This window comes from Scomber japonicus, chromosome 4 (genome assembly GCF_027409825.1).
Source record: "Scomber japonicus isolate fScoJap1 chromosome 4, fScoJap1.pri, whole genome shotgun sequence".
NCBI lineage: Eukaryota > Metazoa > Chordata > Actinopteri > Scombriformes > Scombridae > Scomber > Scomber japonicus.
In genome coordinates, this window is record NC_070581.1 from 19,557,983 (window position 1) to 19,583,070 (window position 25,088).

At 40.3% G+C, this 25,088-nt stretch overlaps 1 protein-coding gene across 1 annotated transcript in view; it reads left to right on the forward strand.

Moving 5' to 3' along the window:
* The window catches only part of cacna2d3a (calcium channel, voltage-dependent, alpha 2/delta subunit 3a), a 121,675-nt gene extending 108,202 nt beyond the window's left edge, over window positions 1-13,473 (forward strand). Inside the window, exons 29-37 of the mRNA XM_053317231.1 lie at window positions 3-65; window positions 1,980-2,050; window positions 4,063-4,138; window positions 4,281-4,333; window positions 5,403-5,458; window positions 8,057-8,168; window positions 12,260-12,372; window positions 13,153-13,235; window positions 13,381-13,473. Of these exons, the coding sequence (XP_053173206.1) occupies window positions 3-65; window positions 1,980-2,050; window positions 4,063-4,138; window positions 4,281-4,333; window positions 5,403-5,458; window positions 8,057-8,168; window positions 12,260-12,372; window positions 13,153-13,235; window positions 13,381-13,473 (720 nt within the window). The remainder of the gene's footprint in view (window positions 1-2; window positions 66-1,979; window positions 2,051-4,062; window positions 4,139-4,280; window positions 4,334-5,402; window positions 5,459-8,056; window positions 8,169-12,259; window positions 12,373-13,152; window positions 13,236-13,380) is intronic.
* The last annotated feature ends 11,615 nt before the right edge of the window (window positions 13,474-25,088 follow it).

Below are 25,088 nucleotides of genomic sequence, written 5' to 3' on the forward strand. Positions count from 1 at the left end.
AGAACATCAACTGCTACCTCATCGACAACAATGGCTTCGTTCTGGTAGCAGAAGACTATACGCTGGTGAGACATGCACGCACACACATACACACACAAATAACACACAAATATACATTTCCTGCTCTAGTTCTACAACTCTTTTAGTCTTTAAATTGAAATCCAGGTGTTATTTTAACTCAAGGAAAGCTAATAGTCCACTAGCCAGTCTTGTTTGTCAGAAACTTTGCAGTGTGTTTGCCAGTGTGTTCTTGCCAGATCTTCCAAGTTCAATTTTAGGAATAATATGCAGTATGAGCAATTAAATGATTGATCAGTTTATCTTGAGTCAGGGTTAAGATTACATCAAAGTAAATGTACATGCTGTGTTCCTGGTTTGTCTTCAACTGTTTTAGTAGTGCAGATTTACCTCTCACTTTTGCTTTCCTATTATGTAATCATTTTTCTGTATCACATGCGTGATATTGTTGTTTAGACTGCTCTCAAGTAGACATGTTGGCCCTAGCATATACCCTCTGCTTAGCTGTCACTAGACATGCTGTCATTCAAGCTTTGGCTCATCTAGAAGCCACTCCGCTGGCTGTCACTGCCCTTCCCCTGCATGTTCTTTTTTTGTCTCTCTCACTTTCTGGCTCCCATCCTTGATTTTTTTTTCCATTTGCAAATGATGAAGCATCACATTTATTTATTTATTTATTTATTCTGGCTTTGGCCTTCAGGGGTATGACATGCAACATAGATCCCCCAGCTGGGAGTCAAACCATTGATGTTGCAGTCATGTGGTTTGTGCCTTAACCATTAGGTCACCAGGTTGCCGCAAATTTGTTTTATCTCATTGGTATTATTAAGGTAACATAAATGTGATTTGTCAGGGGTTTTTTTTGTTTTGTTTCGGTGGGTTTTCGGTGTGAGTGGTCTTGACTAGGTTGTGCTGGGTTTAGTTGGGGATCTGCCAGGCTGTGTCATCTCAGGCCAGTTTTAGCTGTGTTATCTCTAGAAGGTGTTACAGGGTCGAGGTGCAGCTGAGGTGAGAATATGTGCCTTCCAGACTTAAAGAACTGTGGAAGATGCAGCAAGATGAAGGGTGTGGTTTACCCTCATAGAACTCTGTCTTATATGGTTAATAGATGCTAATGGTTGATAACTTGGGAGCTTTTTCCTTCGGCATCACCTGACCTGGAGCACTTTGGACAGGCAAGGAGGTAAATCCTGGTATTCAACTGTGTTACAGTCAGGTATCTCAAGGTCATAAAGCATATACAACAACTTTGCTTTTATCAAGCAAAATGTCTCTTTGCTGCTTTCTCAAATATGAAAACTTGATGCTTTTGTCATAATTGTAAACTGAAAACCTTCTGGTTTCAGACTGTTAGTCAGCCAAAGCAAGTCTTCTTTTTTTTTTAGAAGTCACCTTTGACTTATATATACATACTTATAAATACTATGTATTTCTTGTGCTAAATAATTAATAGATTGTCAAGTTTTTCAAAAAGCCAGCTAACTACTAGTGAGAACAGGTACAGTCTTACAGAAAGTGCCACTAGATATAGCCTTAGAGGTCACAAAGCATACAGAGTCCCGGCATAAAAACTGTTTTCTAGCTCAGCTAAATTAAAAAATGAAATGTTATGCATATCCTGTATGATACGTTTTTGGAAGCTTTATGTATGGAAGATTTCATTCTGTGTTCTGTCCCTGAAAAGACTATAATTGTTTCTGTATTGCTGATTTTTTTCTTTGGCTGTGGCCACTTAGTCATTTGGCTGAGCAGGAGGAAGGATCTTGCAAACCCATTAGCTATACAGTACTAAAAGGGATTTTGTCTGCATGCTTTAGCTTTAGGTAATTGAAGGTTTCATTCACAGATAATCCTAACTTTTTATGTGTCAACTTTTGTACCTGTTATTTTGGGCGTGTTATATTTTATTATGACTAGTTTTATTAAAGAACATCTAATCTCTTTTTTTTGTCCTTTCTCAGACAGGGAAATTTTTTGGAGAAGCAGAGGGAGCTGTAATGAGTAAGCTTCTGCAGATGGGCTCTTTCAAGAGGTAAGTATTACAACCTGCATGTGTGTGGGTGTGTGATTGCACTAATGCGTGCCCGCCCAAGTGTGTGTGTGTGTGTGTGTGTGTGTGTAAGTCTATGTGCATAATATCAGGCACACAGGCAGGCCACAGAATGAGAGCATGTCTCCATTTGTGCTGACAGCTCTTAACTTGGCCAATCATGTTGAGCTATTGAGCGCTGACCTCTGACCCCTCGCTCAGTGGAGTCCTCCATTTGGGGATTACAGCAAATCTTTTCCTGAAACGAAGGAATTAGAAGAAACTTGAAGTCACAGACACACACATGTACACACAATTCACACATATAATGCTTGTTGTAGCACAGCGTTTTTCTGGAAAACGCCAGGAGCAGTGGGTGGCGACTTTCTGCAATTAATTTGGAAATTTAACGCAGGAGGATACCATTCTCAGTATTACAGAACAGATTGTTGTTTGACTGTGGAGTGAAACTGTTATGGTCTAACATTTGTGGAATCTTAACTTAACTTCCACAGTAAAGCATAAATTTAGATTGCACAGAAGTGTACAACCACATTTCCAGTAATGCAGCAGTACTGTACCCGGTGTTCAGTTCTGCCTTTGGGACGTGGGTGAGGTGATTTTTGCCATGCTGTCTCAGTGTATAAAAATCATGGGGTGACAAATCATCACACAAGTAGACAACCACGCCTGTTTATCATGGGGATGAACCTCATACCTCAAATGGTTTACAGTCCCACTCATAAAAACAAAGAGGCTTACAAGTGCTTTCACTGAATCTTTAATGTCAGTTGATGAGGGATTGTTTGAAATTGAGGACGACGTATGATGAATGAATAGTCCGACTTGTGTCGGTGAAGTATTAGCATGATAAGTAATAGAGCTTATACTAATGAATCCAGTATGATCTGTGTTAACCCAGTGCCATCTGTAGAGAATTAATGGGCTATGTTGATGCACAGTTTCTGTCTTGATTAAAAAACATTGAAGAGGTTTTAAAGTCCACCGCTTAAAGTCGACACAAGCTGTCAGCCTGAATTTATCTGTCAGTGTCAAGACTGTTGATGAGGACAAATGTAGATGAATTATTTTCAGCTCAGTTTGAATTATCATCTTTTCAAACAAGCAGAAGGAAATCAATTAAAATGTTGAATGTGGCACCCATGCAAAGAAAGTGAAGGGTATGCTCTGCACACACACACACACACACACACACACACACACACACACACACACACACACACGCAACACACTCATACACACTCATACACACACATTACATTGGTATAAGTTTGCTGCTAACACCATTATGTGGCCTGGCTTAGTGCTAATTGGTTCCTGGCGGTGTGTTGGAGCTGTGTGTCACCAGGACTGTGACTGAGGTTTGAACATTGCCCAGGGCTGCGGATAGACTGAGCCCACTCAAACGTCACACACATGCTCGCACACACGTTCACACACAAAGTATTGTCAGGTTTATAGGAACATGTCCAAACGTTATGTGAAAGAGTGTCCAGTCTGTGTGTATGTGTCTATTAGGCACCCCTTTGATGACCTCACCCAGACAGATCCAGACCTCACACCCTCAGGGTCTACTAAGCCCTTAAATCCTCTGATATCCCCCCCAATATCCCCAAATCATCTACACACACACACCCACCTTCTGACATCACTTTGTGGAACCTCTCGGGAAGCTCTTGGCTTTCAGTTGCTTTCCTTTCCCCCTTCTTGCCACATCCATCCAATATATTATCCAAAGGTAAAGCAGCAGTTATAACAGAGGTGGGATCTTTCCTTCCTGCTCCCACACAGCAGTCCAAAAAGCCCTGCAGGCATGTAATAGTATAGAGAATGTGCGAATGAACTATTTTATTATCTTATGCGAACTATATTTTGCTTACTTATAAAAAGTCAAATCTATAAAAATATTCTATCTATCTCTGCTTCACTTTAGCTCTATTTCTAACCCCTCTGTCTCACTCTCTATCTTCTCTTTTCTATCTTTATATCTTCAGGGTCACTCTGTATGACTACCAGGCTCTATGTTGGGTCTATTCAGAGAGTAGTGACAGTGGACACACACTGTTGGATGTGAGTACTTACTTTTTTTCCCACTCTTCAACCTCTTGCAAATGCCTGGATTGTATGTAGTGTACAGTGCTCATTCTGAGTTTGTACTTAATGTTGTGTGTTATTAGTATTTGAGCACTTTTTTTTCTCTCTCTCTCTTCAGCCTTACTTTGCATTCTTCTCAGCTGTGAAGTGGATCCTTACTGAGCTTGTCATGTAAGACTTGTGTGTAGTATCGCATGTCTGTTTGTAATAACATACCCTGGCTCCATACGTGTTCTTCTGTGGACTTGTATGGTGGCCTCTCCTGTCAGATCAGGTTAACTGTGTGTGTTTGTGAGTATATATCAACTATTTGTTTGTTTATGAGTCCCTCCACATGTACGTCAACATGATCATCAGTGATCATGAGCGGTAATGGCTACCTGATGTTTCCTGTAGTGCGGGTACTCCTGTGATGCTGTGTTGTGGTTGCTGATTCTGCCTGGGTGGTCTGTTGTCGCCACAGTGCATCATGGGAGGATTAAGTTGTCAGTGCTTATTTTATTGCCTGTCAAAGTTCAGACAATTTAGTGTCTTTGTAATATTAATGATGGTTTGATTTATGTGTTTAATTTTCCATCATTGTTTCACTTACAATTCATCAACTTAAAATTAATTGCATATGGCTGACAGAAACTTGACTACTGCATGTAAGAATTCAAGCTGAAGACTTGACAAACAGACATTCAATTCACACCACATGCAAATCACTAAAAACAGTACGGTACATACAGTACATACTACATCATTTTGATCAATACACAAGTAGTAAGCCCTACACAGAGGCACCTTGACATCAGTTAAACATATGAAATGAATTTGAGAGCATGTTCACCTGAATATATACAGAACAGCAGTGTTAAAATAGTTAATATCATTCTTTAAGTCATCTATTAGGAAATACTAATTAACAATTGTCTTTACAATTACTTTTCACTGCATTATTTTTTTGGATTTACATTCATGACACTGATTAGTGCTGACGGGAGAAAATATTCAGCTGTATACATAAAATTATGAGATGAAGAAAACAAGAAAAACTGGTTTGTTGTAGTTTAGAACTAAGAATCAAAAATCTGCTATAGTTGCTTTTAAAGCAACATTTATTTTCTTGTTTTTATTCCTCACTGCAGAAACTTTTACTGTGTTGGTGTAACATGATTTGGCAGTAAAGTGTGTTACAGTATATATTATATAAGCATATGGAGTGTATTGTTAAGGTCAATGTTTTCTCCATATTTAGATTCTTAGTCGAGTTCAACTTGTACAGCTGGTGGCACTCTGATCTCATAGCTAAAGGTAAGAACACACTCTTTGGGAATTTGCTTGTTCTCTCTCTGTCTATAACAAACTCTATGTGTGTACAATGTTCGTAGAATCTGAAAAAATTGTTATCACTGATTTTAAAAATCGTTTTCATGACAATCAAATAAACTAATTTTACCTTTTTATTTCAGTTTCTGAGAGTAAAATTCAACATGGAAAAACAATTTTTAACAATTGATGATGTAATTCAGGCCTGCTTTGCTTGAGTAAAAATATTTTTAAAATAGTAAGTAATCTTCAAATTGCTACAATTTTTCAAATTTAGTACGTTGTACAGTAGTTACACAAAATTACAGAGAAAATGAACTGATTTTAAAATATGTCTATATATATATAGACATATATATATTTTCCATGTTGAATTTTATTCTCAGAAACTAAAATAAAAAGGAAAAATTTGTTTATTTGATTGTCATGAAAAGGATTTTAAATTCCAGAAACAGCATATTCATTTATAAAAGAAACAAAGAAACTAGAGAAACATTTGTTTTGCAAACTGTAAAATGTTGAAAAGTTATTTTAAAAACTGGCAGATGGTCTCACAGATGTTTTAGTTCCCAAAAAAGATCTCTAATTTAATGTAATACCTACTATAAAACTATCTCGAAGAACATAACCTTGTGCTTCAGTAAACGAAAAAGGCCAAATTCTTTTGGTTGCTTGGTTTTGGTTGGGTTTTTTTTTTTTTTTGGGGAGGCGGGGGGTGGGCTAAAAAAAAAAGTTGGATTAATCTTTCCTCTTTCACAAAGAAGAGGAAATAAATTAGGTCATCAATTATACATCTGCCAATGAAAACATTAACATTTTTTAAAACTGAAAAATAAAATAATTGTTTCTTTTCTAAATGAATTGAATTTGATATATCTTAAAGTTCACTCAGCAGACTGAAATGTACTCTGACCCATTAACAAAGTTCATTTCAGGCAGAATAAACAGCCAGTGTCCTCAGCACTGACCTCCTGTCTTCATCTTCACCATCTCTCCTCCATTTCCTCTCGGTCAGAGTCAATGTGACCACTGGAAAAACAGAATAAAGAGGCACAATCCAAAACCTAAAAGTAAAAATGGCAGAACATGAGATTACCTCAAGTGACCTCAGTTTTAGAGAGGGTGTGTGTGTGTGTGTGTTTTTGTGTGTGCGCGCGCATGTCTGTCTGCACACACATTTATATTTGTTTGTGTGTCCAGAGGGGTTATACTTGATGGTTTTATGATCTGTAAGGATGTGTGTCATATTGGTAGTGGTGGGAAGTAATATCCGCTTTATAAATGGAGAAAAAAGGCCTCTTTCTTTCTCTCTCTCTCTCTCTCTCTCTCCCTCTCTCTCTCTCTCTCTCTCTCTCTCTCTCTCTCTCTCTCTCTCTCTCTCTCTCTCTCTCTCTCTCTCTCTCTCTCTCGCTCTCTCTCATTCTGCCTTTCTTTCTGTATTTCTCTTCCTTTTCTTTATTTTTCTGTCTCAGTTTCTTCCGTTCACACATACTCTGTGATGCCTAACGCTTTATAGAGTGTCGAATACTGTTTGCCTGTCAGGAATTAAAGCCTCTTTAAGCAGCATTTTGTATATTAATTCCAGCCAAAACTAATATGAAAATGTTTCGTATGTGAAAGTGGGAGAGAGAAGGAGAGAGAGAGAGAGACAGAGAAAGAGAGAGACTGAGACAGAGAGAGAGAGAGAGAGAGAGAGAGAGAGAGAGAGAGAGAGAGAGAGAACCACAAAATGAAAGTCTATAAAATGCTTTCCTTGCACACTCTTATCCTGAATGAAGTGAAGCTGGGCATTGCTGCTCGCCAAGCAGTCGAGACAATTTCACAGCTGGCTAGCCTCAGGTCTTAGCAGCACTTTCTATATCTTTTTACAATAGAGACATAGGCCTGCGACACACAGCTGAAACACCCCAATTTAGCAGCTCGTAACCCAATCTACACAGCCTATCAAGCTGAACTAATCCCAGACGTTTATACATGTCGGCTGTGTTTCTTGCAAGCATATAGTATATATACAGCTGTACCCACACACACACACACACACACACATGCTCTGACACAATAATACTGCACTGCTGACACCAAGTAATTAAAGCACTCACATCACACACATAATCCACCATCTTTAGAAATCTGAGTTCATAAAATAGGACCAGATATCTTTAAATGTTCATGTTTAATATGCAAATTAGGATGACATTAACCTCTGATTTAATAAAAGTGCTTTAAAATGGACCAAGTAGAAAACTGCCTGAACACCCCCCCACCCTCCCCCACCCCCTCTCTCTCTCGCTCTCCACGTTGTATCATTATTTCAGGCCTCTGGGTGGCAGGAGAGTTCAAGTAATGTTGTGGGAATATCTGGCCTAAATTTACACTGGAAATATCTCCAGCAGGACAAGAGGCAGCCCTGGTTCAGAAATGCTGTTTTCTTTCAAACTTGTATATTTGCAAGGATGTGGTGTGTTTGCTAGCAATCTATTTGCACAACTATTTTAAATATATACTTGACTCTGAAATGGATAGTTCCATGAATTTCTCACCAGCTCTTTCCCTCTTTTTCCATTTCCTCTTTCCTCTGTCCAGCTCAGAGGATAGGTCGGACCATGGTACCATGTGACACAGAGTACCCAGCCTTTGTCTCCGAGAGAACCATCAAAGAAAACACAGGAAATATCGACTGTGATGGCTGCATCAAGTATGAGACACACAAAGACATATGTGAACATATTGGAACATTACAGAAGCAACAGCAATCACAATTGATATAAAAATGAATTATCCTGTTGACTCGTAACTTGGGCGAAATATTTTCATTTTTTGTAATTCCTGATAATGAGAAACATGTTTAAATCATTTGTTGTCTGTTAAAAACACTTTTATCCAGGCAATCCATTAGAGACGCACAGACACTGACTCGCTCCTCCAGCAGTTTGAAATACGAGGCATTTAGAGATGAGGGAGAGAGGTGGAAAAAAGGCTTCCTTTAAAAATGGGAAAATGAGTGTGGTCCCCATTAACAATTTGGGCTTTTCTGTCAGGCAATTGTGGGGTGTTCTCTGGATCCCTCCAATGGGCCCTTCATTGCTCCCAGCTGTGGAACTGCCAGGGAAGCTCAGAACCCTGTGTTGGTGTGTGTGTGTGTGTGTGTGTGTGTGTGTGTGTGTGTGTGTGTGTGTGTGTGTGTGTGTGTGTGTGTGTGTGTGTGTGTGTGTGTATATGTGTGTATATGTGTGTATGTGTGTGTGTGTATGGGTGTGTACGTGCATGCGCGTTTGCACATGAGTGCGTGTTTTCCTTGTGTGTCTGCTGCCGGTACAGCCCCACAAGGTCAGCAGGGTAACCACTGCCCTGGGTGCCAGGAGTAAAATGCGGTTGGGGATGCAGTCAGACCCCAAACACACATATTGTAGCACCCTCTCTCTCTCTCACACACACACACACACACACATACACACACACACACACACACAAGAACAGAAGAGTGCTTCAGAGATGAATGGTCTTATATCCAATGATGACACCAGAACCAGGATTATCAGGCATGGCTCTGAGTAACATGCGGCCTTCAGATAAATCTTTTTTAAAGCACAATGAATTCGACAAAAGTAAAATGGAGTTTTTTATTTCAGTTATGTGGAATTTTATAGCTCATATTAGTAATAGGGGATATTGGTGATAAACATCTGTTTCATGTTACAGGCTGACTGAGACCTTTCTCTCATATTTTCATTGGGACATGTGTGTGTGCTTTATGCTTTAGGAAATATATCCTAAGCTGTTGCCTATAAAACCTCTCTTTACTGTATTTTGACTGTGCGTGTGTGTGTGTGTGTGTGAGTGTGATGTTAGTATTTGTATTTGTCCATTTCCTGATGGGTGAGACAGAGTGACAAAACACAAGAAACATTGAAATGCAGTGAGTTTTTACTACAGGTTGATTTACCTCTATTAATGCATTGCCAGCCCCTCTAGAATGTAACATGAGATTTTGGACAGAGTGTGTCATGTCTCTAACCAAAGAAGGTCTTCAAGGGGATTATTAGCAACAATACTCACAGCCGTATATCCTACAGCTCCATATGTTCCCCTTTCTTTCTCTCGACCATCCCAGACGAGTCATGTCCCTAAAAGAGAGAGGTTCAAAGTTGCAATGAGCTACAACTTCAGCGCTGAAGTTGGATGTGTAGACATGGTTTCATCTGAGATTCTTGAAACATGTCTGTCTTTTTTCCCAGGTCACCATAATAATCATGGTCTGTAGCTTATTAATCGTTTTTAAATATTAATTATATATTTAATTTCTTTCACACTGCTGTTTGAAACAGATGTTAGTGCCTCATAAAACATAATCTAAACATACACATAGAATAGAATTGATTTAACAGTTTGTATAGATCCAGATAATTCTGATAATGTTTGACTCTCAGTGATATATATATATGTGTCTAAATAATAATTATGTTTGTTATATCAGTCAAAAACAGATGAGTGCTGATTATTTTCATTTCAAATAAATGTAATATTTTTACACAATTAATCAAGTTCCAGTAATTACAGTCACATTTGATGACACGTTGAGTTGAATTATTTTACTATTAATAAAGAAGTTTGAATATGTTACTTGCCAGAATCTTTTGTTATAATCTTTATCTACATTTGCACCAATAGCAGCTGGAAGGTAGACATCCAAATATCATCTTAAACTCTCTTTTTTGAGTCCCCCTACTTGTGTACACTGGAATCATGTAAAATGTGTTTAAAAGGCTTAAAAAGAGAATACTGTAATCCGGATGCCTGTTTCCCCCCAAAAGTAATAAGAGAAATGGAAATAAATTGACAGCATTACTCTGAAAACTGGCCAGTCTGTTTGTTGAGATTTTACTGGAGCAATGTCAACTCACTGAATTAGTAATTGTTAAATTATACGCAGTAATTACTGGTTATATTTCTCAAATGTGATGACAGATATTTCTGAAAACCATACCGTGCATGCACTTATGGTTAAATTATGCAATGATTAAACTGTTGGAAAAATGGGAACATTCAAGAAAAAATTGCTACATTTCTGCATCAAAAGCAAAGCTTTCAAACTTTATTAAGTCCAGAGAATGATCATCACCTTATCACAGCTTTTACCCATAAAATAAGTTTCTGTACATTTGACACTGGAGAGATAAAAACTTTTCCGTCATGATCAAAAAGTGTTGATAAGCAGTGTTTTATCAGCCTCAGCTACAGATGTGTGAAGTGTTTTGTCAGAACTTTGAGAAGAAGACATGTTCTGTCACCAAGTGTGTGTGTGTCTTCATCTTTTCCTAAAATACATCTATCCAACTCTTAATTTCTTTCCGTCTTTACTGACACTTTCTTTCTATGTCACTACAAGAGTCCTCTTTGTCTGCCATTCTCTTATTTTTTGAGAAACATTGGTTGTCACTTTCTTTACAGTCTACGTGTTTATGAGAGTATGCTGTTCTGTGTATCTTTGCACACTGTACACATCCTTGTGTGTGTGTGTGTGTGTGTGTGTGTGTGTGTGTGTGTGCATGTGTGTGTGTGTGTGTGTGTGTGTTAATTCATATGCGGTGTAGTGCTCCTTTTTCCAGCACTGGGTATATTCAAGGCCAGCAGCTGTGCTGTCAGGATGTGTTTAAGTCTTTTTCTCCAAGAACACTTGCTCTGCTTTCTATCAGTGGGCTGAGCTGGGCCGGCCCAGCGTTGTGCAGGGGTGAGCACGGATTATTAAACATCAGCAGATCCTAATTCACCCTGATTGGGACTGGCTTGGCGTATGTACTGAGCTGGTCTGGTTGGGTTTGGTTGGTCACGGTGGGATAACTGTATTAGAGTGCGGTGGATTGGTGCTACTCAGGGATTGGAGGCTGTTTGTGGTCAGATTAAATTGGTCATGGTATTAAATTAGCATGGATGGAGATATTCCTGTAGATACTAGGTTCTGTTGGGACCTACCAGGTCTCTCCTTCTCTGTTTTAGTTCCTGTTCTCCTTCACTAGAGTTGAGAAAGTGTGCGCAAGTATATTTTTGCATATGTGTGTGTTCACTCAGTCACACGTGCGTGTTCTCATACGTGTCTGATAAATGCCTTACCATGAACTCGATAAATCACCCAGCTGCGGCAGAAGAGAGCAGAAGAGAAGCAAGAGATAAAGAAAGAGAGGGTGACAGAAAGAAGAGATCATCTTTACGACCCCTCTTCTTCATAAAGCTTATCCTCGGTCATAAATCATTGGCCAGGAGGTTGAGGCGAGGCCTGATCTCTTAGGCCAGTAAAACGCAGCCATGAGAAGCTATGAGACACAAAAGTGTGGTTCCCATTTGACTCCCTTTGCAGTGTTTTATATTCGGCAACACTTCATTGGTGCTTGCTTTGGATAGGATATAGCAAAGACAAAAGAGAAAGAAAGGAAGAGTTGAGGAAAAGAAGGGGATGGAGTAAGTTAGAGAAGTATGTGCATACTTTATATGTGTTTCTGTTGGTGTAAGTCTGTGCATGTCTCTATGTTTATTGACAGCTGGCAGTGAGACAAGTCATCCTGTTGACATGCATCCAGTGGTGTCTCTTCAGTGCTTCTCCCTTCCACCAGGGGAGAATGTGAACATTCATAACACAAATACTTTGACACACATGGAAATTTACATCATACCCATGCGCCTTGTCTACTTGCCAATCTAGTTCTCAATCCTCCCTCCCTCCCTCTCTCCCTCCCTTTCCCTTCTTTCTTCCTCATCTTTTTTGTGTCTGGCTGTCTGTGCTGTGATTGGCAGGTCCTTTGTGATCCAGCAGATCCCCAGCAGTAATCTCTTCATGGTGGTGGTGGACAACAAGTGTGACTGCAGCATGTTCGAGCCAATCACCATGGACCCCATCGAAATCATGTATATCCTTTACTGGACACAGACTGCTGGGGGAGGGGGGGTTGACCACAGAAGATTTTGGCTGTTTTCCCATGCTGAGAAAAATAACAATATTACCTGATTATGCTTTTAATGATGAGGTCTATTCTCTTCCACTGCATGACTTTTTATGTAAGAATCATTATAGCCAGTGTGTGTCCATCAATGTGATAGTAGTAGCATAGAGCATTTTTATTTGTAGGGTTTTGAGGAGTTTGTTTGCCCTCTTCCCCTTTCTGTGGATGAAAGAGACAAGAGCGTTGTGGGGGACCAGATCTTAAGCTGAAGATTTGTCTGCTTCACAGTGTCGTCTGTATGTGTGTGTGTATGTGTGTGTGTGTTTGTTTGAACTGCGTTACACAACAGCCCGCACGGTGATGGGGTACTGATCATTAGCAGACACAGCTCTGAGTGGAGTCAGAGAGAAGGAACTCAGCCCGTCACCACATACCCAGACTGGATTGTCCTATTCTGTGCATTTATCTGAAATGTTATGCAGTACACTCATGCTGTATGTACTGTACATGTCCACAACTGTTTTTTTATCTGTACAGTGCTTACTGTAGCATAAAGCCTACTATTCTGTTGCTATGCAACAAAACTCATCAAACATTGTTTTCTGCCTTTTTCTTTTGGCACACTGTACTGTGCGCAAAATATCCCTGCCACATTTCTTTCCATTATAAACAAGAAATACGCTCCAGCAGGAAAACACTCTGTAGAGGATACACATCTGTCTGTTATTGCCTTAACTTCAGCTGCACATAATGAATCTCTCAAGTGTGAAAGACTGAAGATGCAAAAGGACAGGAGGCGCCCAGATACCTGTCACCCTTTTCATCCAGAGGTATTCTCACCACACACATTCACAGACACACATTATTAAAATACTCTTTATAATATATACCCTCTACTGATTCTGCTTTTGTGTTTTATTAAAATATTATATATCTGTACAGCATCTTTGTGTTTTTACCCATTTCTGTCTCTAGGAGAACTCAATGGAGTGTGGAGGAGCTGTGTGTCTCACCCCATCATTCGCAGCAACACTGCTCTGCATCCTCCTGGTGCTGTTCCCCAGGTGACCAGAGCTGGATACGCCTCTCCGTCCAGAACTTGACTTGGCTCGGCATGCAAAAGAATCGCAACGAGGCCACAGAAAAAATAAACATTCTTGCCCCTCATAAAATTGTGCCCAATTTCAATTCACCACCTACAAAGCCCCTAGCCCTGAGGTACCTCCTTAATATGCACTTATTTGAAAGGATTGATAATGGATAGCTGCTAAGTAATGATCAATAAGGTGCTTTAGCAATATCACATGCATGGAAGGCTGTTTTGGGAGGAGGAATGTTTTGAACATCGTAATAATGCTAACAATGCACTTCGTAGCTTAAAGACTGCACAAGTGGTCCAGTAAAATCCACTGACATTCACACCACTATGTTCAGTCCTTTCAGGTAGCAGCTAAGGGCTTGGGTCTGTAGCTGGGCTTGGAACTGGGCATTAAAGCCACGTAACACCCATGTGAAGAAAGACAGCCACACCTTCTTCTGGCCAACTCTGACTTTTCATGGACAATTAAGATTCTGAAGATTAAAAAAAATATATAATACTGAAGATGAAGATGATTATATGTGGCTGGGGTTGTAATGAAATGTTTGTCTAATGATCTTTTATTTCATTATGAGAAAAAAGATACGTTCTAGTAAATATATGAAGAAAAAAAGAGTTTTATTTATGATTTGCAAGTGGTACCCATAAACTGTGAGATTTTGAGTCCTCTGATGTGAGTGGTTGTTAATATTTGAGCTTTGCCTTATTGAACGATATTGGTCCTGTTTGTGTACTTTTGAAATAAAATTATGTTTAAAATGTATGCTGTTGTCAAAAAGGCTTTTAGCAGCACATACCTAAAAAGAACAATAGACTTAATATGAAGCATCAGTTCCCTTCCTGATTGATTGTTCTATTGTTGTTGGCAGGACTGACTGATTAATATGATATCTGCTCTTGGTGGTTGGCTGTGGAGAATTGTTTGGCTTCTTTTTGACCTCCACATGAACAGAGATGTGGCAGGCGTGTGTGTGAGTGTGCATCTGGTGTTTCGCTCTTCTGTCATTTATGTATGCTTCTGCCCCAGAGGCCTATCCCCCACACAAAGAGAGACAATAAAGACCATGACACTCAACTGGAAGGCCAACCACAACATACATCTGTATTTGTTTAGGAAATAGACACAAACAATCCTTCAACATTTTCTGACAAACACATATGCGCGCATACATGCAAGAATAGGATTCCTGTGCCATGCCTGGTCAACTCTAAATGTGTTTGTGTGTGTACAGAGAGGCACAATAAGTAACAACAGAGAAGTTTTCAGAGGCCCTGTCATTGTCTGCAGGAGGCCGCTTGGCTGTGGTCTCCATGTCAACACGAAGGCCCCGGTGGTCAACAGTGGGGCATGCTTCATCTCCATCTCTTTCCCCACTTCTCAGCCAGCCAGATCTACTTACCCCCATTTTGTCCTACACTGACAAGGTAAAGCTCACCCTCCTAGTGGACTAATTTGTTTTGCACTATCACTGATCTTGTCCCTTGAGCAGAACTGTGTGACTCTAATCATTCCCAGCTCATCCTGTTCTTACTCTGTCTATGGTCCAAAGACTCCCTGACTTGCTAGTGGGTCATTTATCACTCCATAATGGGATTGGAGCTGTTTTGGGTCAACACGCATCCAATCCGGTCTGTGATTCCTTCCTGTTTGCCAGATGAGTTATGGGAAAGTGCAGTCAATGTGTGTACAAAAGGCAGACTTGGGAAAGGTCTTTCTGGGGAGTTGCCACAATGGCAGCCCTGTTGCCACCTCAGGTTCCTGTGACTGATAAATGCTCATCTCTGTTTTCTGTAAGCTGTTTTCCCCACACATAACCCATGTAGATGCAAAAAGGCACGAAAATGCACAAAAAAAGACACTCTCTTCAAATTTTCCCACAACACACACAGCTCATGCATATGTATAATCCTTATGCTACTGACAAGTGACGACATTGTGTGATTATGTCAAACAATAATTGTCACTTATTACCACTGGTAAATAAGGAAAAGTACACCAAAATATATGGAAAATAGAAAGACAATGTGTCAAAAAAAAAGTCTGTTTTTATGAAAACATAAATGTGTCTTTACAGGCTTGGCTCAGCACACAAATGTGTGGACAAGCCAGTTCATACCCATTGCCCCCGTCCATCATCCATTCGACACATTTAAAGACACAGCAAGTGGGAAAATATCACTGAAGGTTTTTTATGGGAATGTGTCCACATTCTTTGCCAATGATCCGATCTCTGCTACTGCTTATGGTGGGAAGGAACCCCTGAGAGAGGAGTCACTGATCACTGGGACACAATGCCCTGAAGAGGCCCAGCAGTTCAAAACACACCCATTCATCACCACTCGCACTACTCTAACCCTGTTTGCTCATCATTATCTTGACTAGATGGGAAATCTCTTTTGCTAATATGCTGGAAGACAGATGACTGAATCTCACACATATTCACACATTCAAACATTTTTGCATACACCCACAGTCTAAAGTATGCATTAACACACACACACACACACACACAGGCGGTCACACAGAGGGCAAAGCTTTTGGTGTTACCTCCGATGGAGTGGATAACATTGGTGGTTTGCTTTGAGGACCACAGATATGTTTAAATGGAAATGATTCTGAACAGCTGAACCACACCAGGACCACACACAGGCCCAGTGACCACAACACGCCACAGCTAAGACAAGCTGGGAAAACACACACATGATTCTGTCGGCATTCCACAGGGTTACTCTCAAAATCACAGCCCTGCAACTTTCTGTGTGCATGTATCCTTATGTTTGCTTAGAGGATAGGTTTACAATACTGAACATCTAATTTTAGAGAATCAAAGAGTGAAGACTTTTTGGCATTTGGTATTTATTTTTCAGGCATGTGCTCACTGTACTGGGTAGGATTTGTTTTTCGAACATATTTTGTCCATTCACAGCATCACTGTCATCCACAAGATTTTTTTTAAAACATGGTGTCCTTATTTTCATCTCTCCACTTTCATGCATCTTGTCCTTATTTATCACATTTTACACCCTCCTTTACCTTTTTTCCTGCTGCTCTGACCACATGCTCGCTGGCTGCAGTGGTGATAATGACCAGACCTCTCAGCTACCTCACCCACACATGTACATACCCCCCCCACACACACACACACATCGAAGACAAAAACCGAACCAAACCCCAAAGACAAATTTGTTCCTGCGGGTGCCAGGAGACACGCTGCTGCCAAGGTTGAGAGGTGCCAGCTGAAAACATACACTCTTAACACACACGCACATACACAGAGTTAGTTTTGTACCCCATGCTGTGACAGGAAGAAAAGCCTTCAGTACTTATAGACCTCTTGGTGAGTTTGAGGACCTGACAGCCAGCTGTACTAATACTGTGTGTGTGTGTGTGTGTGTGTGTGTGTGTGTGAGAGAGAGAGAGAGAGAGAGAGAGAGAGAGAGAGACATGTGTGAGAGTTAGTGTGAGAAAGAGAGAAACTATATCGCATTGTTTTTGTGCTCTGATTAGGATTAGCACAGAGTATATGTTTGGGAAGAAAAGTGCACATAATTCACCAGCTGGTAGTTCATCAATTTTCTCTCAGACAGGAAGCTTACCCTCATCAGCCAAATATTGAATAACAGAACCAGAACAAATCATAGGCATATATTTAGCATTCCATTCTGTGTTTGTGCAAACAAGCTCAGAGAGATTTTTCAACATTAGCATATTCAGCGGAGTCTTTGTAGCTGTGATCTGAGCTCTGCCAGCCTGCCGTGGCCACGAAAAGCCTCGTTCGGTTACACATGGCAAGCTAAGCAATGGCCTGGAGGGGCATACATATTTGCTCCCTCAAACAGGAAGTGGCTAAATGGAGACCCAGCAGCCCCCTGCCATGCCTCTGCCACTCAAATGCACCCAGGCTGTTTTTAGAGTGTGGGCCAGTTTAACAGAATGGACAGTCAGGGGTGAAGAAAGAGGAGTGAGGGGAGGGAAGGAGGAAAGCTAGATTGGAGGTCAGGGAGGCAACGGAGGGAAAAGGCGGGCTCATTGCAGCTGAGTAGGTGGTCTTACGATATCATAGTGCAAAGCAAGCAACACCATTGGCTCCCAGCCTCGATCTGTCCCCAGGTCTCCTTGCTGGATTGGGATTGAGAACCGCTATAAGTATTGTGAGCATTTTAGAGTTCCCTCGGATCACAGTTCATCAGCATCAGCATGTTTTTCTTGGAAGGAGGACCGATCAATGAGTTAGGGACTATTGGCTTTTGGCTTCCTCTGCCTGCTATAAATCCCACTGTGCTGATGAAGGCTGAATGTTGATGTGATAATTGATGCAGTGTTCTTTGGTACATGGCGTCTCTGGGCATGATGTGGTTACATCAGACTTTTATAGAAGTCTGTGTGTGTGTGTGTGTGCGTGTGAGCATGCATGAGTGTGTGTATGTGTGTGTCAGTGTGTTTATGTGTGTGTGTCCATCTGTCGTGTTTGATTTGTATCTTTATACCCCAGCTGGAGAGCTGCTGCTGCTGCTGCTGCTAACCCTCTATGAACTCAGTGTGGACAGGACTAAATGGTTGCTCTTATTGGCACATTAGTGTATGTGTGTATGTGTGTGTGTGTGTGTGTGTGTGTGTGTGTGTGTGTGTGTGTGTGTCTGTCACTGTGTGTGTTATGCTGATTTAACTTTTTTTCATTCAGCATATTGAATACATGCACACAGACGTACTGTATATTTACATTGTAGGTATGTTTATGTCCTGTGTGGTTTCTATTCATGTTTATATGAGCATGTGAGTACCTGATCAAAGGTGTGTGTGTGCATGTGTGTGTGTGCAGGTTTGGCCAGACTGATGATCTGCATGTTCTGTGTCTGCCTAGGCCTGGGTCTTCAACGCCCTTATTTTGCATAGCAGAGCAGTGAAAGGAAGGCTTAGGTTACAACCACAGGCCCTGACAGAAAAATCACTTCTGCAATGTGACATTTATATGCCCTAGTGTCCCCCACTCACCCCCTCTCTCACCCTGCCCTCACCCATCATTACTCTCTTGACCGTAGGAATATCCAAAGGCTTGAAGTTGACATCGACCACAGCCCCGTACGTCTTCCTGCTCTCTCTCTCTCGCTCTAACCACCATCACGCCTCTTTTCTCTATCTCTGAGCTGTGTGTAAGTGTGCACATGACCACTTGCACCGCCACAGTCGTGCTTATGTGTACGGTATACACTTATGTGCTTTTCTGTGTGTTCGCCTCATGCATGCGGCTGTCCTGCTCTCTCTCACCCTAACTGTCTGGAGCATTTAGAGGACATGACATCACAGCGGGGCAATGTCGGGCGCTGACGTGTGTTTTGTGGTATAGGCGAGCTAGGCTGTGACGCCGTCTGTTTGTTTTTCAAGATCCGTGGTTGGGGGGGAGGCCAGGAGAGCCAGTTGATTAGGCCTCATTTATGTTACTGTTGCAATTCCACAGTTAAAGGCCATGTTGTAATTAAAAATAATCGGGGCTGTTATATAGGCTACTCTAGACATGATCTCGTCATACCATAGTGTGTATGTGCGTGTGTGTGTGTTTGTAATATGGTTGCAAGCCTGTGTTTGTGATTCATATTGCCTGTTTAGTGGGTGTTTGAAGTTTATTATTAATGAGCTGTATAATCTAAAAGTTCTGCAATGTGTCATTAGTGGGAGAGGAAAACAGAGCAACCTCATAATCCGATCTGTTTAAAACAGAGAGAGGATGAGATGGTGAAAGCCCAGGAGAAACAGAGAGAGTCTGTCAGAGAGAGAGAGACACGCACACTTTGCAAGAGACAGTTCATTTGGGCTTTTTTTTTTTAAGAATTTCAGAATCTTCCTGTAATGCCGTTATCATTTATGAAATGTGTGAGAGATATTGCACACACTTACATGCACACACATTGCACTCTCTTGACCTTGACGTGTTACTGCAAGCTGGTCCCCTCCCTGGCCTAGCTTGCGTCCAAATCGCAACATCTGCTAGTGTGGTTTAGTAGAATCCTTCCCCAGATTACCTGAAAGAGCAGAACGCTTCCTTCTTACTTTTTACTGGACTTTGAACTGGAACTCTGCTTCAGTGAAGACCAGATCTGCATTTGAATCGCTCAAATATCCAAACTACATTCAAGCTTTGAGATGATTTAGAGGAGTTCCCTTCTTGCCTAATGACAATATACACTTCACACAAAAGCATCCTTAAAGCTTAATTCAAATATCCGTGTTCATAAATCCATTGAGAGTGCTCTCAGTGTATATACAAAGGTATAATCACTCATATAAACATTTGTCAGCCTCGGGGCTCATCACACTGCTCTCACTGTCAGTGTCAGAGGATGAAGATCTCGCTGTAGCTGCAGCGCCTCCCCAATCAGCTCTAACGCCTGGAGCTGTTTATCTGAGGAAAATAATGCCTTTGTAAACCATTCAAAACGAGTCCAACCCAGGCTCACCAGCCAAATGCCTTGCCATTGTGTTGATGGAGAAGAAATGGGCCTGATCCTAATAAACTATGTATTTATGGACTGAGGGTAACAAGTTGAGTCAGAACGGTAATTTTGGCCAGGATCTGTTTATATACTTTTTAACAATCTCCCTGGTGTAAACAGTGTGTGTGGTTTTCGAGCACTAAATGCCTGCTCCATTAAACAAATCTGATCTCTGCTACTTCTAAGAAACTGAATTGCTGCAAAGACGTAAACGTAAATGATAACCTGGTGCATAAAGTTTTTCATGGGAATTACAGCACTGGGAAGTTACATAGGAAAGTAACACACACAGAAGAAGAAATATCCGCTCTGGCAAATAGATTTCAAATGCATAATGTTACAGTAAAATCAGTAATATAAGAAAATAATACAGTGTGGCAAGAATTCCATTTTTGTGGATGTGACAAATGGATTATGGATCTTGATCACAAAAGAAAATACACCAAAGTATTAGATATGCATATTTTCACTGTGCCAGTCCAGAAAGAAAAAAAGTCTGGCTTAATGTTCAGGGAAAGGAGAGAAAATATTTGAGATGTTTTAATTTCATAAAGCGCAAAGGGGGCACTATATGTGAAGTCAAAAGATTATTTGATGTATGAAGAAGTTTTGTCAAATTTTTAAACATCAGCAAGCTAAGCAGACCACTTGCCTTTATTACTCTTTGAAAACTGCAACATTAGAAGGTCAAGTGGAGGAAAGCAGAATGAAATAGTTGCCTTATGAGAAACTCTGTGGGCTTCATCTGTTGAGTCCACCTGATTAATGAAGTCCTCCAGCTGGTCAGTGAGGTGCACCTCATTCTAAAAAAAAGTCTCCATTATGTTTGTATTTCAGATGATGCTGGGGATACATTTTGATGCCAAAACAGCAAAATATATGCTGAATGTGCATGAGCTTGAAAAGAGTAAGTTAGGTACCAATTCTCCCATTCTCCATGCATCATTAATCGGTGTGATAGAACAAATGCAGCTCAGGAAGCACCACTACATCCGCTGGTTAAGAAACAGGTACTGTAATATAGAGGTTGTGTCTCCAAATACTTTCTGAGCTTTAAACAAATTACTTGCTTTTTTTTTAAGCGAGTTTTCCTCAGTTGGGGTAAAATGCAGTCAAAAAGGGTTTACTCAATATACTATAACATCCCCATTTTTGGGCAACACTTGAGGTGTTGATTTAAACTGCAGACGGTTTTCAACACCACATTTATATCCAGATCATTTATGAATATGCATGCATTTAATCATTACTTTTGGATTATGTAATGAATTCATCACTAGTGACAAAGTAGCTTTCTTCATTATGCGATCACCATAACCGTGTAAATCAGGAATACAGCTAACTGCTCTTTTCTCTATACACTGTCAAAGCAAGATGTCAAGTTAAGTGCAAACCTGTCCTCCACAAATGATGTTTATATACTACTAATTTGTTTTGAGTGCCAAACGGTTACATAGTATATGCAGTGTGTTATGAATATGAATTAGACTATAATTGTGGGGTCTTGAGTAGTTTCCAGATGACTCCCCAAAGTTGAAATGTAAATAACACCCTTGGGTGAAGGTGAATTGAAGGTTAAAATAGGCATATCTGGCTGACAAGCAGCTTTGAATCTATCTTTTGCTTTCTTCACTCTGGGAGTGTACAATTTTAGGCTTATTTTCTCTCTCCTTTAATATTTTCTCTTTTTTTTCTCTCATCTAACTTCTGCTCTGGTGGACTTCCTAGCCAGGGAGCTGTCTCCACTCAGCGGCTTTGACAACAGGGGCAGGTAAACCAGGTGTGTGTCCATGTATGTTTTTGATCATCTGTGTGCACGTAAATGCATGTCTACCAGGTGTGCATCTTGTCATGGGTAACCTATGGGGGGCAGAAATTGGACCCAGCTGGAGAGTGTGCCTCTTGTCACACACACTGATCACAGTTGACAACTACAAGACCCACATCTAAATATCAAACACACCTGATATGGAAGAAATGCAGCTCTGAATCCTTAAATCAGAATGTTTTGGAAGGATATGGCCATCCGTTGAGTCATTGAGTAATGGTAGGTGTACGTGAGTTTGAATTGAGGGTGGAGCAGCTGGAGGAGAGTCAAAACATGTTGGTTGATGATTCATTATTGGATAACATCTCCTCTATGCAGGCATACCATGTAATAGATCATTATTGGAGACTACCAACTCACTTATGTTGCCAACAGTCTTGAAATTGACTATCCAACTTTTTGTGGTCATTCCTGAGGTTAACTCTGCACCTCAGCCCTGCTCTGACGGTCCACAGCAAAAGCAGAATGTCACCTTTATTAGTTTGGTTATCCACAAGATACATGTTTTATATTTGAACACTTCATTGCTCAAATAGTGCATAACCATTATGTTTTGGTTTCTTTTTTTCTCTTTCTCTGTTTCAGCATGAGTGTATCCATTTAATTTTACACGCCTGCATCGCGTTATCTCTGTCATCCAGGAAGAAAAAATGCCAGGGTGAAGAAAAACAAAATTGAATCATCCCTTGGAGATATTATTGTGGAGTGGAAAACATTTTGACATACTGCTAAATGGCCTGTCCAAAAGGTAACCCACAACTTTTGTTTTAATTTTCATTTGCTGCGACCTTTCAGGAACAAGCACGAGCTAAAAAGAAAAAGAAAAAAGAAGGATGTAATCTAAAATGTGATAATTAGAATTTTTAAATAACAATGTGGCATGTCAGGCATGTATAGGATTTAAAACATGGTTACACAAAGACACAGATAGTTATAACCCCAATGGTTGCTTTTGGGTGTAGTGAGGGAGAATCAGAGCCTACAACTCTGGTAACTCAGCTGCTCTGGATAAGAATGTCAGCTTAACACCTAAAATGTAATGTTTTCATAACATGAACTATGCTCTATGATAAAATTCACCAGAGTTTATTTTTGTGAATGTTTAATGAATACCCACTTCCCTCATTAATCTCCCTGCTAAGCACGAGAAAGACAAACAGTAAAGCTGTTAAACAGCTGAGCTGTCTTTTTTTTCACCCACATATTCATACCTTCTTATAAAAACCTGGAGGGCTGATACACACTCCAAACTTGGCAGATCAGACAGACTTTGGTTTGAGGACTTCCCTAGTCTTTTTCTCCCTGTACTCTCTGTAGTTTCTCTGTCTCGCTCTCTGTCTCTCGCTCTTTCTTTCTTTTTTTTGGAATTCACCTCCATAATTTATTTCATGCAGGAAAAAGACATTGTGGGCTCATAAATCAAAAGCACTTTATATAAAAAGAAATGAAAGCCGCCTGCATATGGGATGTTTTAGCTCACATTCTTAGCTATTTGACATGTAATAAAAGAAATATGGAATTTTCACCTCAGGTCTCTATCAATAAAACAAATGTGAACGCTTAATATGCTCTGTGTTTCTGCACTCACACCGTATCGTGGCATTCACATAACTTGATTTGTTAGACACAGGAGTGGGTGTCTGAGCTAGTAAGGCAAACAGAGTGCATGTACAGTAACTCTAAGTGTGATCTACACCCGTGCAAAGATAATTCTTATCATAGCAGATATATGGTCGAAGACTCTTTGATGGCTGAAATTCCCAGAATACTAAAAAAGGTTTGTCCACAGACAGGTTTATACTTGGACTTAAATCTCACACTTAAATCTTTTGCTCTGGACATTACTGGTACACTCATTTTTTGGTTTCCCAAAACAAAACGAGATAGACTAAATACATTGGATTGTTTAGAAAGCAATACGTGGGCCAACTTTTATCAATCATCCATATGTTGTCATAAATAGGCAATTAAAATGAATGAATTCCTTTTAAAAATTCTTGAGAGGTGTGTACGCCTTAAAGATGTATACCCTTTTTTAAAAGATTATATGGGCACTCTATGTGACAGCTTCATTTTATTCCCTGTCAGATTGAATCATCATTCTGAATACCATTTGACTTATAGTGTGACTGCTAGTCTGCTAAAGCCAGCACTGATCACTTTAATCTGTGTTGCTGTTTGTGGGTTTTAAATGATCAGGTTGTGTTGAGGCTGCAGTGATCTCCCCCGTGGAGAGATCATGTTACTCCAGGACAACACTGACAGCTCCTACTAGTGTCTAATGCTAATTTATCATTTCATGGCACTAGATAGCCGCTTATGCCCTCTTCAACCTCAAACGATTTTCTAGTAGTACTTCAAAAAAAAAAGCAAGCATGATTTTGAAATGATGTAACTGATGAGAGTTTATAGATGTTACTTTTAAATATGCCTCTGCTAGCTATGCAAAGTCATGGGCTCATCTTAAGCCCTACATAAACTGGAAGGCATGTCTGTGTAGCTACTTGTGAGTGTATGTGCATGCTTGCATCCATGCAGACTGGTGATTTGTGTTCTCTTAAAGCCCTCTGTGCTCAGGGGAACAGCCATATATTACCATACGAGAGAAGACAACCATGTCCTCCTCCTGTCTCTGTAAGCCCCCCACCCCCCACCCTCACCCTTTTCTCTACCCCGACTACTTTTTTTTCTCAAATAATACTGTACAACTTGAAACAGCAGACTACGTGGTTGAAATATTGTGCTGTATCTGTTATACTGTCTGAGCTTTACAGCAGAGGCTAAAGGAAGAATTTGATGACACAATGCAGTATTTATTTATGGTAAGTGCATTTCTGAAATGCTGCTGTAGAATTAAACTGTAAATGAACAGTAAAAGAAATCTGTGAGTTGTTGGCTGCAGTAGGTGAAAGTAGTACACTGTTTCCCCAGAGCTACAGTGTAGAGGGACAGGTCTAAAAGGAATGTCAGTCTCTTAAAACCCTTTGGGTAAGGACTTAGGAACCACGGTCTGACTGAAAACACCTGCACCTTATAGAGTCTAGTGTACAGAGAGCTTCAACATCCTGATCCAACATACACATTCATGAATGTACGCTTTCACACAAACACACATGCATAGGCTAAATGCGCATACACACACACACACACACACACACACACACACACACACACACACAATATGCATTTGATATTCATACAAATACTGCATATATAGCTTGTGTCATCTTTTCCACAGCTACCTAACCCTCCCTAACATCAGCAACA